Source organism: Trichomycterus rosablanca, chromosome 13 (assembly GCF_030014385.1).
Source record: "Trichomycterus rosablanca isolate fTriRos1 chromosome 13, fTriRos1.hap1, whole genome shotgun sequence".
Classification (NCBI taxonomy): domain Eukaryota; kingdom Metazoa; phylum Chordata; class Actinopteri; order Siluriformes; family Trichomycteridae; genus Trichomycterus; species Trichomycterus rosablanca.
The window spans coordinates 20531627-20551932 of record NC_086000.1 but is presented as its reverse complement, the minus strand read 5'-3'; the positions used below and the strand labels follow the sequence as shown (position 1 = coordinate 20551932).

The following is a 20306-nucleotide window of genomic DNA, read 5'->3' as shown; positions in this document are numbered from 1 at the left end:
GGTTAATGGCTGTCAGTGCTGACTGATCACACTGATTATGGTGACTTCTAATTGCAACAAAACAATTTAAAAGCACCCCGGTTAGTTATGTCTCCCACAAAAGGGACATGGAAAAAAGAGAGCAAGCTAACAGTCCACATGCAGTAAAAGAGCTGGAGAAAGAAAGAGAGAATAGATAAGAAAAGGAGAATGGAAGAAAGGGGTGTTAAAGGTATGGGTTGGTGATAAAGTAAAGATATACTGTAATACTTAAAGAAATTTCACCCTAAATAATAGTTTTCTTAGATTTACAGAGACATTTATGGCATCCATAAGAAAACAGAAAAGCACTACAGGTCTGATATATGCCTGTGTTTGTGGCTGAAATATTTTTTTTACATCACTGGGAAACTTAAGGCACATACTATATGCTAAATTGTAGGGATGTCTCTATCAAAAACAGAGTATTGTAATCAATACACATAGCCAGATTTGACTAACATGACACAGATCATCCACATATGCACTGGACACAAACCCTCTTAAAGAACACAACTATTACTTTCAACCTTATGCTCCCAGACTTTTGGTATCAGCCAATATTTAGAGCTTTGATATTGGAATCAGGTATTATAATATACATATTTTTAAAAAATAAATGGTAACAGGACATCCCTAGCTAATAATGCTTTATTAGCAGTAATACCAATAATAATGTATTTATCAGGTTTGAGACAGTCAGATATCTTTGTAAGCTTAAAACAACAACTGAACAGGAAACATAAACATACGTGTTAAAAAGTTAATAAAACACAAAAACAAAGACAGTAAACTATTTTCTAACTACTAATATACTATTCTAAAGTAGAGTGGAAATAAATGCCTAGAGTTGATTACATTCAGTTAATATTTTACACTTGGTGAACTTCTTTAATTTATGACATAGCTTTTTAAATTATTTTTCTTTATGGCTATATGTGCTGCTTGACAACATAACATTCTTGTTACAGTGAACACTTGGTTTTGACACGAACAGCCAAAAAATAGACAGAAAAGAAAAATTATGACAAAACTTTAGGCTCTAACATTTACCAAACAAATGTTATTATCACTTTAGCTCAAACATAAATGCTCCCACATTTTCTGTACCTTGTTCTTTTTATAAACTGTGTTTAATGTTGAAAACCAAATATTAGCTTCATAAAGAGATATAATTTAGTATTATATTTCTTAAAGAATAGTTGGCTGTTAGAAGAGATTTAAGTAAAGTCTGGCTGGTACATATGACTGTCACTTTTGTTAAATAATAAGCTAATTGCAGTTATTTGAGATAACCACAGTGAATGAACAGTTTTTGCAGTGACAGACTCAAGGGTTTTATTATGTTGTTAACTGTGAATTGTAATTATTTGATCACTGTCAGTGATTTTAATTAAAACAATCAGTGTTACAGTTCAATCATTAACAACAGTTGTCATGTCATCTAACAGTTCTTTTTACTGGAGTTCATATATAACTAATTATTGTTTTAGTTGAGTAGTAAATTATACTACTTTATTCCAATAAAACAAATGTAAAAAATAATAGTAATTCCTGTGTTCATGTAAAAATTCATGTATTTATCAACAGATAAAATAAATACATACAGATAATCTTTTACACTTAACCATCTCTATCATCCAGCCGGGTGTCTAAACAGTCATGATTGGCTATGTTTTGGATAAAGCAACTTAGCCGAAGCCGTACCAATGAATTGGCACCAGGTCCATGGTATTTCTGCACTGCACCCAGAGTTTCTCAGTAAAACTGGACCTGCTGCAATCCTGACCAGGCTAAAATTGATAATGAAAATGAAATAAAACAGGAAAGACAGTAATACAAAAAACTGAACTAAAGGCTCTGTGGCTTATTTTGGTTAACAACACTAAACTGGCTGAAACCAGCACCTTATTCTGTGTTGCAGGTATTAAGCCTTATTAGTGCCATCAGCAGTAACATATTAAAATAATACATTTAGTTCATGCATGTAAGATGACCACACAGCTTACATTAGATCCACACAGGCTTATATTTAGGCAAGTATAACAATAAATAAAAAAGAGGGAAAAGAGGGAAATTAATTAATTAATGAAAGAATATTTATCTTTCAGCTTGTCACTTGTTACTGTGAGTAGGTTAGCATCATAATAACTGCATACTTAAGTCATCACATACAGCTTTCTGTAAAAAGCTAAATTTATCCCAATAACTCATGAATCCCATGAAATGTTACGTATCATCTGCAGCCAGTTAAAGCCTAAAGGAGGAGATATTTTTGAGGAGAGGGCAAGTGTTTAATACATACTAGTAAAGCTTGTCCTCTGAGAGGAAAATGCACCAACCCCAGAGATCTTTCTCCTCTCCAGTGTACCCAGATCCTCATCATAAAACGCAACATCTAATTCAAGTGCAATTACCTAATCACAGTTGACAATTAAACAATGAGAAATTGGTACCCAGAATGACTACCTCTGCAATTACATTAAGTGCAAGGTAGAAATTGAGTTTGCACATGGCCTGTAAAGCATAATTCTGTGTTAGTGTGTGTATGTAAACGTTGGCACGAGGCTATCAAATTATTCATGCGACCACACAGGCATTAGGGTTTATTTATGGATATGAATTTCATATTGAAATCATAGGCATGCTTGCCTACTTCTCCATAGAGAAAAGTAGCAAACCCTTTCCTTAAGCCCTTTCCCATGCTAATAGGCAGCAATCCCTGCCTGGTTTGGCCCTGTGTTTGTTTATTTTGCTGAGCGAGCAGTGCATAGCCCCAGGCTAGCTAAAGGGAAGGGAGTGGAATATAGTAGGAAAGAGAAAAGAGGAGCCAGGGAGGGATGTAGTAGGGGAAATGGGTCCAATAGTGGGCCGTCTGTCCGGGTTAATAGGCCATACCTCAGGGGTGGCGTGAAGATCGTGGTCCTCTGTGTGTTTGGGGTCCTCGTCTCTGTCTCCAGCCAGGATGTGGGCTTTGACCATGCTTAGTGTGTGCAGCATCCAGCTGTGCTGCCGGCGGATCTGCCTCTGCAATTCCTGCCACTGGTGTGCAATCATCTGTAGCATGTCCCGCAGGTCTGCATATGTGCAACACACACACATACACACATATTACACTCATATTCATAAACGCTGCTAATGGATATTGTCAGTGTAATGTGCTCTCTCCTGCACACAGCTGTCTATATCAATATCATTTTTGCATTTTTGTTGTGGGCACCTCCAGATCTTGTACAACACTTGCCAGCTGCTTTTTACTAAGACTAGCAAGTAACTGGACATTTGAATCTGTTTTAACACATCATCTTTTCTCCTTCTCGTTATTTATTCATTTACTAGGATTTTAATGTCATGTTTTACACACTTTGGTTATATTCATGACAGGGCAGGTAATTACTGTTTACACAATATTCATCAGTTCACAAGTTTAATGTCAAACACAGTCATGGACAGTAATTTTGTATCTCCAATTCCCCTCACTTGAATCTCTTTGTTCTGTGGGAGGAAACCAGAGCTCCTGGAGGAAACCCATGCAGACACAGGGAGAACATGCAAACTTCAAACAGAAAGGACCGGGACCGCTCCAACTGGGAATCAAACCCAGGACCTTCTTGCTGTGAGGCAACAGTGATACCCACCGTGCTGCCCCCTCCTGCCTCTAGGTCACTTATAATTAAAATTAAATTTATGTTTAGGGCATGACATTTTTTGTACTCCATCAATTATTTTCTGTAGAACCCAGTTTTGTTACTTGGAGACAACATATGACAATATTCTTTTTTTATTAACCATAATCTTTCAAAACAAAATGTTTATAGTTAACGTCAAATGGGTATTTTTTCATGAACAGACATCAAATAAAATAAAAACAGCCTGATTTCCCTTGTTTTGAAGACAACCAGACTAGATGGACTATATAATAAACTATAGAAGTCCAAAATAGAAAAAAAGGGGGAAACATAGCTGACAATTATAATCTGAGATCCTAAAGCAGAATTAGGAAAATGTGTCCATTAGGGGCGCTAGAACAAAAATGAATACTTTTTTAAATTAAATTAAACAATTTAGTGAGTGTTGCTAGGCAGAACAAATTTGCTTTAAAATAAAAGGGCACTCAAGTCTACTGCACGACCCCACCAGGCTGAGATCTGGGTTCGATTCTCAGCTGTGCCATCAGTCAGCTGGGCATCTACCCAAGACATGGCTATATATGAGTGGTGTAAGCCCTGTGATGTCCTATATGTATTTCTGCCTTGTGTCCTGCACTTTTTGGGTGCCGAGCTCAATGCAACCTGAATAAAAGAATTAAGTTCAAATTAATAAATTAATATATGGCCTATGATCAATTTAACAAAATATTTAAAAAACACATACAGCAGAACAGTTGCTACGCAGATACACAAAGTAAACACACATCTAACCTATATTACCCCATGTGTATAATCCCTGCTAGGCAGTACAGAGGTCTGGTGAGTCCCACTCGCCTCCCCTTTAACGAGATTCTTTAACGAGTCTTTAATGTTCTGAGATCTCACCATTCATCATGCCTTTCTTTCAACCACTACCCCTACACACATTTCCCATCTTAACCACTGTAACTGCAACCACATCTAACATCTAATAACACCCCAAACATTAGCCTAATCACTACCATCAGCAGCTCCATCATATATGGAGTGGTAGTCAATGAACGGTTTGAAATGTTAACGTCACATCGAATTTTAATGTGTTTCTATACAGGAATTAATCAGTAGCCAGAAAAGCAGAGGCTTTTATTTTCCAGCCACTCAATCTGCTGGCCGGAACTGGAGCTTTATGAAAGAGTTAGTTGTGCATTAATTCCTGTGCACGCTGAGCCGTTCCTACAGACCAAACTCCCGTCGGCATCACAGACCGCTCTCTACAAATCCTGCTCCAGGTAATTAAAACCCACACACAGGAGGGGCAGGAGTGCAGCAATGCACTGTGCGCCTGATGAGTTTTTGTCTATAGAGCGTAGCGCGACGCCACCACTCACACCTGCCGAATGATCAGATCTGCTGAGTTGCTAGGAAACCAGGTATTAGTGACCAGGGTGGAGAGTTGGGAGGAGATTCACTTATAATGGTGTTTGATGTATACACTCAAGAGGATCTTCTAAGCCAAATCTCATCACACATATGCAGGGCTTCAAACTAACACTCCTCCACACCTCACATGCAAGTCAAATCTTTGCACTGCTATTTAACCAATAGCAATAAGATATACTAGTTTAAAATAATTCCTTTATTCATTCATTCATGTTAACTAACCACTGCACTTCTTCCTGAAGGTTGTGGTGAGTGTCATGGGACCAGGATGTCCAAGTAAGTCTGTGTGGGTTTGAACCCACAACACTTTGGGAAAGTGGCAGCCTAGTGGGTAGAGCTTTGGGCTATCAATCGGAAGATTGTGGGTTCAAATCTCTGCTCTGCAATGCAGCCACTTTAGAACCCTTGAGCAAGACCCTTTACACTCTTGAGTCCAGAGGCGCCTTTCAAAAGCTGCCCCGGCACTCTGACCCATGTATATGTATACGTATACGTATATACCCATGTATATTTAATATATAACAAATAAAGGTATTCTATTTACAAGACACAAGCTAAATGTAACACTAACTCTCATGTTATATCACAACACTGGTTAAGGTGAAATATACATGGTATGATGTTTCAAATTTATGTCCCCATGATTGAAGCAATTGGCTATTAGTTTTTTAGCACAGATCAGGCTAAAAACGTGCAGGCTCGGATTTGTAGTGACTGGCTAGTAATAAAAAATTAAAAATAAATAAATGAAAATGTAGGCACAGTGGCTGGCGAATTACAAAGATCATTAGAAGCCCGAGGGTGCATAGGTTTGTGTGTATGAACTGGTATGAGGAGCAGGGGTTTCATGGCATGGTGGGCACGATGCTCGGGGCATACAGCTGCATATTTAATAGTGCCTGGCTTAACCATTCAGCAGGAAGGTCAGCTTAGTGGATTTTTACATTTGCAGAGCATTCTGCCAGATGCTTCAAGGGAATAATCACAGAGAGAGAAGAGCAAAAGGGAAAGAATAAGCAGAGCTGGGATTGATAGAGTAGTGAGAGTGGGTGTAGTATGTGGCCTCCGACTCTGGCCCCTGCTGTTCTTAATTCCAGCTCGCTTCATACAGAGGGCTGCGCTATTGCCTCTGCTCATGCTCCGCTCGCCGCTTTATCCCACAACTCAATTCAGCCTAACGTGCTCCGGGTGGACGTGAAAAGGAGAGTGTGCGTTGCCAGGCGGCTGTAAAGTGCTTATTTGAGGATTTATAAATTCTTAAGGTCAGTATGTTAATATAAATATTAATAATAAATGTGCGGCGCCGTACCTGATTTGTGGGAGGTGATGAGCTCCAGCAGTTGCCTCCCCTCCTCCAGTAGACCGTCTTTCAGTGAGCAGTGACTGTCCACGTTCAACTTGAAGCTCTGCACATATACACACAAATCGAAATATCCAGCATGACACATGAGTGCAGAGAAATAACCCTACAATCAGTGAAACAATCTCTATACATTCAATCTAGCCCTCGCTCGTATGCTTTTACAATCTCTATATTATTCTCACTCACTCATGCTCAAGTACATGCACACGACAATACGAAATGTTCTAAGGGTTGGGCAAAATACTTTAAAAAGGTATTCATGTCTGAACACTAAATACACTATGCATAATTTACATATGCACTATATACACAGAAGTACTGGGAAACCTACACACATTCTATTCAAAATCCATAGGCATTAATAAGGAGTTGGTCCTTTCTTTGCAGCTATAACAGCTTCCACTCTTCTGGAAAGGTTTTCAATAAGATTTTGAAGTGATGGACAAGAGGGCCTGCTCCATCAGCATGAAGCTGTGCTCTTAAAATTGGGATTTCAACCAGCTTGTGTTTCCGTTATGATCTCTGTTCAAGTTTTTTTATTATGAAAAATTGATTATGAAAGTGTAAAATTCCCACGGCTGGTGTTTAGATGGTGGTGGTGGAGGAGATCTTTATAGACCTTTACGTACTATCTTTATGCACAGTCATTCTGGAACAGAAAAGGGCCCGAACTGTTCCCACTGTTCCACAAAATGTTCCACAAAGTTGGAAGCACACAACTGTCCAAATTGTTTTGCTTAAGTATTAGGATTTTCCGGTGATGATCACCACCATCATGTAAACACTAACTGTGGAAATATTACATTCATAATGAATTTGTATTTTAGTGACTATATTACCCCTTTAATTAATAAAATAAAAAAATTTAAATAACTGAACAGACATTAAATTTATCACAATTTAATCACAATTTATTTTTATTTATGCATTTTCCCCCTATTTATCCTGATTTAGTGTAGTCAATGAGTCTTCCGCTGCTGTGGATCCCTGATTGCGTTCGAGGAGGGTATATTGGAGGGTATATTGCTGCTCACGTGCTCTCCGACGTGTGCACAGTTCTAGCGGACCACTTTACACCCGTGCTTCTGTACAGGCGCCACGGTCTGCAAACCAGGGTCCCTGCACAGAGTTTGAAGACCCCACCCAGCAGACACCAATTTATGTCTGCTGCAGGCAATGCCAATTGTGCCCACTAGATGGCACCCGGCTGACTGGTAGCGGCGCCTAATCACAAAAATCATGCTCCATGTTCTGGAGGTTCAAATGTTATATGTATGGAAAAGAATACATACAGAAGTACAGTATGCAATGTTATAAGTTAACATATAGAGACAGATTTGACCTCCATCCATAGTTGTTAATCTGTGGGAAATCTAACTCTTGTTTGGAGTGTTGTGTGGAAAAGAGCCACTGTGTTATTTGCATTTGCCTACCTAGTTTACATGATAGCAAGTGACACCATCCCATTTTTCATCCCACCAATCAAATGATCTAATGTTCAGTTACAGACATGTGCTCCAACATGCAGGAAACAAAAGAAAAATTTTAAATGATGCAAATTGGAAACTGTGACTAAGCAAATTTAAGGGTGTTAGGTTTTCAAATTTTAATATTTAATTTTGTAAGCAGTAGGGTATTTGAAAAGTATTCCGCTGAAAATATAAAGTAATTGTATTTACAATCCAACCCTTCTAAAAAAATACTTATTTAAATACTTTAGTCTTATTCACTAAATACGAATTCCTTAAAATATTCTATTAATGCCCAACCCTAAATATTCTCCTTTTCTCATATATTGTCAGTCACTTTCACCTTTTCTGTGCTCCCCCCTCCCAACCTCACCCCCATCAACAGAGCTGTCTTGATTCATCTCGATTCATCCTCTAGAAACAAATGCTCATAAGTCACATTAGGGGCCTTTGTGCAATCACTGAAAATGCACATAATCTCTTGACACACTGGCTTCACACAACCTCTAAAGATCCTTCACACACTCCCAGACCTCAAACACACATTATTCATAAAGCGCTGCTCCTCTGTGGATTGGCACCACCGTTCTCCTTCTTGCCGTATTTGTCGGAGTCAATCCCGCTATCTGTGCCATGCTGAATTATTAACAAATGACAGACATCCCTCTAATTCATCATCTGTGGCATAAACTAATATTCAAATGACATTATAAAACTAAAGCTATTTCTCCCACAGATGTGCTCTCCACCAAATGACCTCGGGAGCCAAATTCAGCAAAGGAGAAACTGTTTTGTTCTTTCTTCTCTTTCTTTCTCTCTTTCTACCTGTCTAAAAAGTGATACAATGGAGTACCATCCTCGCTGGCTCAAAGGATCCATCAGACGTATGTCCCATAACTCTCAGGCGTACGAGCGTCCCCGGAGCGCCTGTCCATTTACTTTGACGTCTCTATTTCAACTATCATACTTCCTGTTCTCGAGCACGTTTTCCAAATTCTCTAAACACCCCCCTCTCACATACACACACACACACCTTGCCGATCCCTCACTTGGTGGGTGCTGCTGCCACAGTGCAAACCTTCATGTAGATTGATTTTGATAATACCCAGCAGAGGGCTCTCCGGTTGCTAAGTGTAATCAAAGTGTAGAGAGCATTATCCCAGCTCCTGACACAGAGAAGGGGGAGCACTGTGTGCTTAAAGATGTACGGGGACGAGGGGGAGGGAGAACCATTCCATGAGGCGGCCTGCAGTGAGAAGCCTAAGGCCATCTTCCTTTTCCATTCTCATCTCCTCACATCTCTCCCAACCCTGTTCCACACCATTACTGGCTGGTCTGATCTGACCAGCCCTGCCGAGAAAGCCTGGAGCTGCCACCGGCTATCTGAACTTCCCTCTGTCTCTCCCTCGATATTTGCCTCTCTGTCACTGAAACCTGTTTGTCTATTCCTCTCTCTGAAGGGCGTTTCAAGTCATTTTGTAGACGAGCACTCAAACAGATTAAAAATTCAAAATAAAAACTTTACTAGCTATTTAAAACAGTTTGATGCATGCATGACAATATTTTGCTTAACTTACCAGCACCATTAAGAACTAGGTAGCCCTATAAATAATCTAGTACTGACTACTTTAAAAATTACAATGATAAAATTGTTCATTGTTAAGCAGTTTGACAAATGACAGAAGGTGAATATTGTGTCAGACTCTTAACTTTTTGTGTGTGGCAGGTATCAAATTCTAAATCTTTTTAGACTATATTTATAAAATACAGAAAAATCAAAGGTCCTTGTTTTTATTATATTTTATAAAATGTGAAGCAAATTCAGTAAAAATCTAGATTTAGCACATTTAAACAGCACATGTAGAGTTAGTCTGTAATAATAGTGTTCTTACAATGAGGATTTTTTTTTTCCAAAAACACATTTGAAATATTAATTTTAAAACTCACATCGTTGAACCTTCCATTTCATTAAATAAAAATAACAACTTAGATTTATTTTAAATAGTAACTCATATGGTCCTAAAATATAAATTACTGCCCATATGAAGAAGACAAGTGTCATTACATCAGGGAAGACTACTAACTTTACCTTTGATTGAAAAGATGTTAAAGTGATGGACATCTTTGGCCTACTTAGCTCAGTTATTAACAGTAAAAGATTTTGCAGTCAGGAAATATGACACAGGGTGACACTTGGCCAAACAAGAATAAGAAAACTGGAAATGATCTTTAGAAGTCAAGATTTGTCTCTCTGAACAAAGTTTAGAATTGTCCATACTGTGGTTTTCTCTGTGGTTCCTGATAGATGTGAACACTGGACAGTAAATAAGCAGGACAGAAGGAAAATCGATGCCTTTGAACTTTGGTGCTAGAGAAGACTTTTGAGAGTACCTTGGACAGCAAAGAAGACGAACAAATGGATCCTCAACCAAATCAAGTCTAACTTCTCACTCAAAGCCCAGATAACCAAACTCTCTTATTTTGGACATATTGTGAGAAGAACTGATTCACTGGAAAATCAAATATGGTTGGAGTTAAAGGTAAAAGAGGAAGAGGATGGCCAAAAACAAGACAAATGTTTACAATTAGGGGGACAATAAATAAGCTATTAAGAAGTCTGAAGAAATCCACACAGTCGCCAGGACTCAACTTGACAGCACTTAGAAATAGTAATAGTTGGCCTGCTGGATGGTGATAAAATTGTGTGTAAATATCTAAACATATAACATAAATGTAAATAGGATCTACAAACAACCTGAAAATCAAATCGCATACTGTATATGACAAAGGGTCAAAAATATTGACTGCACTATGGTTACAGTATTCATTTAATATGATATTTAGTACAGCTGTACAATGTTTTAGATGCAGTACAATTTGTGGCTGTTTTCATAAGTCTTAAACACTTTCTTTCTTTGCATAAAAGAGTAATATGATTTAAACTGTTGAACTGAATAGGTAAAATATTGACATCAGCTCATTTCTATTTATAACAAATGCAAACCAACATATTAACATATTTAAGAATATTTCTATGGAATTGCAAGAGAACTTGGAGGTGTTGCCAAATTGCATCTTAACGAATACTGTAAGCACTGAGCAAATTAATTAGAGATGTTTTGCACCATTAGTATTAAAAGTCAATTATAATTAGTGTATGTTCAGATGACATCAGGGGGATTCTTTCTTGCACGGCAGCTTCTAATTCATAGCAATTCTTTATATAAAGCTATTAAAATATACCATGCAGACAGAAATCTGCTCTGCATAGGCTGAGAGTTTGGGTTTCTTCTTGACCTTGAGACCCCTGTTCCATGTTCTTTTTATCTTAATAGATACAGTAAAACTAGCCCTAATTATGTGGACACAGTAATGATTGCTTCCCATAGCTGGTAACTTATCCAACAAAAAATTAGAGAGACATGCTGCAAAGTAAGAATATATAAGATTATATATTTATATAACTTTTACTATGTAACTTTTTTGCGTCATTGCATTAATCTCTTTCTGGGCCTTGATCAAGGGCCCAACAGTGGCTGCATGGCAGAGCTGGGATTTGAACTCTTAAATTCATAGTCCAAAGCTTTTGGACCATCTATAGTCTTTTCTTTGGCATTCTAAATAAAAACATACTATTTATTTAATTATGTACTAAATGTTGTCATTTTTTTACATCTTTTTGACCAATATATTACAGTAAATCAATTACATAGACCATGTTCTTCTGCATTACTGTTATCAATGGTTTTAATGAATCAATGGTTTAAACATTTATTATAATTATTATTATTTAAACAATGATGTTTGATGACCTTGTACAAGAAATACTATTTGACAGAAATACATTTTTATAACTGATCAAACAAGCAAGTGTAGCCCTTTACACCTAGACTTGAATCTTACTGCAGAAAAAAGGCACTAATGAATTGTACTTATGCTAAATGAGCTTTTCACCAGTTTAGGCAGCTCTAGTGTGGGCTGGAAGACGGGAAGGTTAAGGAAAAGAGCCGGCTCAGATGCAGAGATGGAGTAAGGTGGATACATCGGTGATGGATCAGCACACATGCACATCTATCATGATGACAGACAAGAGCAAGTGAGACAAACGCTTATTTATGGCTGTGGATACCGGCTGAATTGATATCCTTTACAGACTTAAACGCCTTTAAAATGCTTAAACAAATAAACGAAAGACACAAGAACACAAGAATCTGTCACTGACTGAACACCTTTTAAAAAATAGCACACCAAAACCTGAATGCTAATCTAGACTTTGGTCAATGTGGAAAGGGCATTACATACTCTGCTTTGTATATTAAGCCGAGAAAGTGAAATCAACGCTGTACCCAAATGAGATCAAAGAAAATGAATATTACAAAATTGTATTAAATCAAATAAAAATATTTTGTACGGTCACCGGTGCACCTTTAATTCAAGAATGACTTTCAGCAGTAATCCTTTGCATATTATCTTTGATGAGATCAGGTTATATTTAATACACAGCACATATTGCAATGGACTTTGGTTGCTCTTATGCGTCATAATCGCTCTTGACACATGCAAAGTGCCCTTGCTATGTTTTCGGCATCTCTTACCTTGAGGACTTTGAGTCACACAGAAAATCTAATCTGCACAATGAAATATATTCAAGTGGTGAAAATAAGCCCTCCTCCTGTGTCCATGGACTGACACCCAGGGAAAGGTGTGTTGCACATTTGTTGGAGTGACGCCAATAAGCCATGTTTGCTTCTGATGTGTGGTGGTGCGGCTTTTAGTTGTGGAGTGTGGAAGTTGTTTGCAGGAGCAGGTAAGCCGTTCTGCCCATACACTCCAGCTCTCCTGCTCACATATGACAGAAGGGCAGTCGGGTTATCACTGACGTGACACCAATAGATGTGGCGCAGCAGCCACTGGACCACAAGCTTCCCCCTGTCTAATCCTCAAATCACATATAGAGTGGGAGAAAGCGAATGTGTGTGTGTGTGTGTGTGTGTGTGTGTGTGTTGGGGGGATAACGGCGCGAAAATACTGTTAGCTCAGACAGTGTCTGGGGACATTGTGGGTGTGTTGTGTGGAGGTTTGATGGAATTTATGTGAGAGAATCCTGTGATGTGTAGTTATTACTGTACTTTAGTGCAACATCTAATGCAACAGTTATTTTAATTTTGACTAGCTTGACTAGTAAATTTCTGAGTGTGTTGCAGGTATCAGATTCTAAATGTGTTTTTATTATTCTAAACTTTTTATTATTATTATTATTATTATTATTATCCAATTACCCTTCCTCTCTACTGATGTTGATCTCCACCCTGGTTGGGGAGAGCCGAGACACCCCCTCAGAGTTCATACGCGGATCAGCTTTGTGTGCGTAGAGACAAACCCTGATCGTCATTATCCCTCGTCTCTGTGCAGGCACCATCAATCAGCCAGCAGAGGTCGTAACTGCACCAGTTATGAGGAATTCCTGTCCGGCTCCCACCCTGTATGAACAACAGCCAATCGTTGTTCATGTAGGCGCCCAGCCTGCCAGATCGCAGAGCTGATTCTTTCTACTTTTATCAGTGTAATAAAGATTAAAGAGAACTAACAAATCGCAGATTCTTCTTTTTATTGTGTTTTACAAAGTCCCAACTTTTTTTTTTTAGAATGGGGTTTGTATTATTGTTATGCACATCAACACTTTTTTTCTTAAGTAGACAAATATAGGTGTGTGTGTGTGTGTGTGTGTGTGTGTGTGTGTGTTTGTTTGTCCTATCTGCAACTGCAAGCCCTTATTCCTCATGCTCATTTGCCAACACAGGCGGTTGCGTCCCTTGTTAATGTGATTCAGGGACCTGGAGCCGCCATCAAGCTCAATCAATAGCCGTTTCATTTCACACCATCCCTCAATGCCTTATAAACAGAGCCCTCCCTTTCGCACTGCAGTCAACCCCCTTGTTATAGCTCTCCCATGGGCACCGGAAAGAGCCATGCTACACACATACACAAACAAACATACACACACACATGCTGTGTGCCAGCTGGACTACAAGATAAACATTAAATCTGTGGAAAAACTGCACATCTCTATATCAATGTGATGCAATGCAGCTCTTCACAGTAAGACTTATTGTGATGTTTCTCTTAGGGTAAAATAAATAGAATAAATAAGATACATATGGTTTAAAAATTATTTTATACTAAATAACAGTAGCAGCGCTGGGGCTGTATCACCACATGTTGTAAATGAAAGACATATGAGATGAGATATGCTTTTTCACCCCCTCACACCCCCTCCCCCCAAAAAAATTATAGTAATGTAACAGTGACCATTGAATTATTTTGACATGCTCATATGTTTTGTGTAAAATGTGTAAGAGTGTGTTTCTGAATACTGGTTATAAGGATTAGACTCACAAGGTGTGTTTCCAGGTAAAGTCTAAGGCTGTTGATATCAGCTTGTGGCGGAGTCCAGTTCTCAGTACTCTCCAGCGCCTCCCTCAGCCAGCTGATAAACTCATCCAGTTTAGAGACAAAGCCCTGGAAAAGACCAACACACACACACACAAACACATCATACAGAGCAAAGTCAATTTTTTATGGGATATTCCTGACGAGTCTATAATCTGTGGTATAAACCAGTAATGTGTTATATATGAACTGTTAAGTCTTTACAATAAGCACAGTAAGTGACATCAGAAATGTTAAACATGGCATTACATCCAGTCTGTAGGTGTCACTATGGTACTCAAAGAATGTGTCACATTAGCTGTTCCATGACCATCGTTAAACAATGCTTGATTACAATTTAATTACCTTTGCTGATAATTTAGTCTCTGTTTTAGCTAGTTGTCTTGTTGTCTTCTATAACCCACCAGTTATGGGGCGAGTACTACACTGAGCTTCTTTTGAGGTGCAGCAAAGTCACAGTATCTATTTAAATTTTAATGCAGTGCCACTAAAGTACTGTTATGCAGTTGTACAAGCTTAGAGGAGAGCAATAACTTTCCTACTCTGTATGCATCAACTTACATTGTAATTGTAACCAAGTGTAATTGGTATGTCACTCTTGACTGGACAGAGAGGAACACACTTTTTACCTTCTTTTGGACTTCTACCTAGATGGCTACGACATCAGTAAGGTTTAAACTCTCAATCTATAGATTATAGAGCAAATTATTTTTCTTCTTCCTCCTAGGTGTGCTACACTGGTTTAATATTACTAACTGTTCAATTATGCATCATCATACAGATACCCAGGACTGAAAAGGCAAAGAGAAATTACATCCCTCTACTGACTGACATAGTTCATTTATGTTTACGCTGCAATTGATGGTGTATATGATTACAGGGGAAAAGCTGGACTACCCGCATACACAGTGCGGGGACAGTGGTAGCCTAGTGGGTAGAGCTTTGGGCTATCAACTGGAAGATTGGCGGTTCAAATCCAGGCTCTGCTATGCAGCCACTGTTGGGTCCTTGAGCAAGGCCCTTAACCCTGTCTGCTCCAGGGGCGCCATACGATGGCTGACCCTGCGCTCTGACCCCAGCTTCCAAACAAGCTGGGATATGCGAAGAAAGAATTTCATTGTACTGTACACACCTGTATATATGACAAATAAATAATATATCTTCTATATACAGGTTGTATAATGCCAAAGTGAACAGGAAAGTGCAGAAACGTAAGAATGGTCCAATCTGACAAATGCTAATTTAAGAATTAGCATTGTGGTCGATGTTAGCCTGATACACTGGAACAGCGTCTGACTGATGACATTTTATGAGCAATACACCTAACAGAGTAAGGATTTTCCAACAGAACCTGGCCATTCCATATTGTGGACCAATTAAATCTGTAATGTTTTAGTTAACAAAGCAGACTGGATGCTGGTATCAGATGGGTTTAAAGTATCGGTTAACGCTTTAATATTTTGTATTGTATAATAAATGTGCGTCTGTATTTAACAATTAAACTTTAATTTTGTGTATAGCTGACAAAATCTCAAATACACAAAGTTGAGAAGGAACACTGAGCTTTAATCTAACTTGCACAGAGCAAAACGGAACGTCGTTCAGCCCTCGTCCTTTATGTGCTCCAGTTGCTTGATGAAAACTCATCATGCTGAAATGATGTGTGACCACTGCCATCTTTTGGCCAAAAGTAGAACTGCAGTTCCTGCTCTATTAACAAGATCACCATCCCTCTAATCCATGATCGTGTTCAACCCTGAGGATGACCAGAGGGAGTGCTAGTTCTGGTGGATCTCAGTCCCCTAATTACTGCGAAACTCATGCCCTTACACATCACAGTCCTCTGGAGCTACAATCTAATACCATAAACCAGAACAGATCAAATGGTACTTTAGACTAACTCTAATGAACTGCATAGCCAGACCTCCAGGATTAATCTGAGGCTACTGCTCTTCTTTTGCTATGCACGCTCATTACCTAGCATTGCTAAAAATCAAAGATATTGATACAAATGACCTCTTCACAGACGCAACCTCAGAAACCCATAATTAATCAAATCTTCAGCCTCGTTTCCTGAAGCAGACTGGCATTGCACTAGACAGGAGTTAAAACAAGGCAGAATCTGAGAAAGAAAGCCAAACTCATGCCATGATAATTATTATAATTACAGCTAATTAGTTGTGTCTTCATGTGTTCAAGTACTTGATTATAAAATTGCTTTAAATGCCTTTTACTACATAGAACTATCTTGTACTGCCCGTTTTGATTCATTTTGAAATGCTGTGGAAAAAGTAAACCCCAACACCCCCAATCCTACTGCATATTTGTACCACTAAATACAGGGGTTGGACAAAATAACTGAAACACCTGGTTTTAGACCACAATAATTTATTAGTATGGTGTAGGGCCTCCTTTTGCGGCCAATACAGCGTCAATTCGTCTTGGAAATGACATATACAAGTCCTGCACAGTGGTCAGAGGGATTTTAAGCCATTCTTCTTGCAGGATAGTGGCCAGGTCACTACGTGATGCTGGTGGAGGAAAACGTTTCCTGACTCGCTTCTCCAAAACACCCCAAAGTGGCTCAATAATATTTAGATCTGGTGACTGTGCAGGCCATGGGAGATGTTCAACTTCACTTTCATGTTCATCAAACCAATCTTTCACCAGTCTTGCTGTGTGTATTGGTGCATTGTCATCCTGATACACGGCACCGCCATTGGATGCACATGGTCCTCAAGAATGGTTCGGTAGTCCTTGGCAGTGACGCGCCCATCTAGCACAAGTATTGGGCCAAGGGAATGCCATGATATGGCAGCCCAAACCATCACTGATCCACCCCCATGCTTCACTCTGGGCATGCAACAGTCTGGGTGGTACGCTTCTTTGGGGCTTCTCCACACCGTAACTCTCCCGGATGTGGGGAAAACAGTAAAGGTGGACTCATCAGAGAACAATACATGTTTCACATTGTCCACAGCCCAAGATTTGCGCTCCTTGCACCATTGAAACCGACGTTTGGCATTGGCACGAGTGACCAAAGGTTTGGCTATAGCAGCCCGGCCGTGTATATCGACCCTGTGGAGCTCCCGACGGACAGTTCTGGTGGAAACAGGAGAGTTGAGGTGCACATTTAATTCTGCCGTGATTTGGGCAGCCGTGGTTTTATGTTTTTTGGATACAATCCGGGTTAGCACCCGAACATCCCTTTCAGACAGCTTCCTCTTGCGTCCACAGTTAATCCTGTTGGATGTGGTTTGTCCTTCTTGGTGGTATGCTGACATTACCCTGGATACCGTGGCTCTTGATACATCACAAAGACTTGCTGTCTTGGTCACAGATGCGCCAGCAAGACGTGCACCAACAATTTGTCCTCTTTTGAACTCTGGTATGTCACCCATAATGTTGTGTGCATTGCAATATTTTGAGCAAAACTGTGCTCTTACCCTGCTAATTGAACCTTCACACTCTGCTCTTACTGGTGCAATGTGCAATTAATGAAGATTGGCCACCAGACTGGTCCAATTTAGCCATGAAACCTCCCACACTAAAATGACAGGTGTTTCAGTTATTTTGTCCAACCCCTGTAGTTGTAGGTATCTGCATAGTCAAACCAGCAAGTCAGGTACCAACAACCATGCCACAAAGTCAATCAGATCACTTTTCAGATTTTTCTATTCTACTGTTTAATATCTACTTTAACTAAGGTTCTTGACCCATGTCAGGGATTTAAGTATTGTGTTGCTGCTACATAACATGGCAAATTGGATCATTACATGATTGGGCCATTCCCAATAAAGTGACTAGTGACTGTACATAGGAAACCATCCTTTTACTGTGTTCAAATTATTACGAACATTAATTTATTTACTTTCAACAACTGCTTCATACTGATTAGGGTCAGAAAAACCAGCTAATTTTAGGAAACACAGACAAGAGTAAGTAAGACTGGAAGTAACTGGATAGACGGGTTAAACCCAGGTCTCCAGGAGCAGCACCCACTCTTTAATAGAAATAAACAGTTTGTAATTAAGTAATCTACACTAATTTACATTATCTGATCATTTCCTTTTAAAGTTTATTAAAAATTGTACCCGTGTATCACAGTGGCAGGGCACCGTCCACAGACTAATGAACCCTCAGAGCTAATGAACACAACACAGCCATAGTACAACCGGCTGTAGAGATCAAAAGGCATCACTGGTATATTATTTCCCTGAAAGGGACATTGGGTCATTGGGTGTATATGTACTGTATATCTATGTCTTCCTCCCCTCCTCTGCACCAATAAAAATCTGAAAACAGATAAATATGTAGCCTCAGGTCACTGTATTAACACAGAGAGTTTCTTCCAAGCATAGAAAAAGTAAATGAGATACAACTCATCACGTCAGAGAGAGAGAGAGCACACAGAAAAAGAACAGAAAGATGAAGAAAGATAGCATTATAGACAGACAGGAAGGAGGAACAGAAAGAAAGGGAAGACAGTGAGATGGTGAGGAGGTTGGTCAAAAGCATCACACTTGACTAGGACTGTGAGACCCCCCTCCCTCCCCAGCAGAAGCTTCAGCTGCCAGCTGTCTGTAGCCCAGAGGATGAAGTCATCTCCAGGGGCTGCATGCTAATGTAATCAATCACCTCCCCCCGTGACACGCATCATCTCAGGTGGATCCGGCTGCCTGCCTCAGCCTGGCCCAGTCAGCCTCACACACACAAACACACCCACACACACACAAACACACAATGTGAAATAGTAATTGCCCCCTTACTGATTTCATCTGTTATTGCATATTTGTCACACTGATTATTTAATATCATTAAATGAAACAATATTATACAAAGTGCACTGGAGTACAAACAAAACAAATTTGGTAAAACAGTATTTACATTTACAGCATTTATTCAAAACAAATTACAGTTATGACCGAATTCTATTTGAGCAATTGAGCAATGGTGGGGCTTGATCCGACAGCTTTCTTATATACCCCTTTTAAAAATTTAATTACCCGTTTACTTAACACATTCCTGCAGCACCTTTATTAGCAATTAAACTACCAAACACTGTTAGAATTTAATATAAGCTTTTCACATTGCAAAACACACTGCTTAGAAAGTAATCATCTCAGGTCTCACCCTCACATCACTTTTGGAAGTCCTAACTTCAACTAGACCATTTTAAAAGTTTTTATTTTTGGCTTATTAAATGTCAACTTGCTTATGTGTTTTGCTCAGATTAGTAATTTGGCTAGCTTTTTGCTACCCTTAAAACTAAAGCCTTTTGTTACCTAGTCTCTTTCAAGGTGTGGAGTAATGAACACTGACCCAGGATGAAGCTAGAGACACGTGCAGTCCCTTAGGTGTTTGTTTTTTTTCTAGTAAATTGTTGCTTAAGAAATTTTGCAGGTTGGTCTCTGCTGGGTAGAATCACTTGTCCAAGTTTCCATTGTTGGGTAAGATTGTGCTTCAGTGGAGTCCTAAATGCTCACAAGTGGCTTTGTAACTCTTATCTGATATATACACTTCAACAAAATGTTTTTAGAAAATATTTTATAGAACTTTGTTATATTATGATTTATTGTTTCTGTAGAAACGGCATGGTGGCTAAGTGGGTAGCACTGTCGCCTCACAGCAAGAAGGTCCTGGGTTTGATCCCCAGTAGGGATGCACCGATCCAACTTTTTCAGTTCCGACACCGATCCGATACATATACTTTGCATATCGGTCGATACCCGATACCGATCCGATACCATTGTTGAATTAATAAACCGTATACTTTATCATGTGGGAAAGACTTAAGGCATCAGGATTTACTTAAACATTACTAAGTTTGCAAAACAAAATATAATTAACATAGATATAAATGTATTGAACTGCTATTTATTTGTCAATAAAATAATAAACAATTGTGCAGGACCTTGGCACAGCATTCAAATTTAA

At 39.1% G+C, this 20306-nt stretch overlaps 1 protein-coding gene across 1 annotated transcript in view; it reads right to left on the bottom strand.

Annotated features, from left to right (window-relative positions):
* akap6 (A kinase (PRKA) anchor protein 6) overlaps nucleotides 1–20306 on the bottom strand; it is a 151716-nt gene that overhangs the window by 95948 nt on the left and 35462 nt on the right. Inside the window, exons 5-7 of the mRNA XM_063007486.1 lie at nucleotides 14316–14438; nucleotides 6397–6493; nucleotides 2917–3095 (exon numbers count right to left, since the gene is read on the bottom strand). Of these exons, the coding sequence (XP_062863556.1) occupies nucleotides 2917–3095; nucleotides 6397–6493; nucleotides 14316–14438 (399 nt within the window). The remainder of the gene's footprint in view (nucleotides 1–2916; nucleotides 3096–6396; nucleotides 6494–14315; nucleotides 14439–20306) is intronic.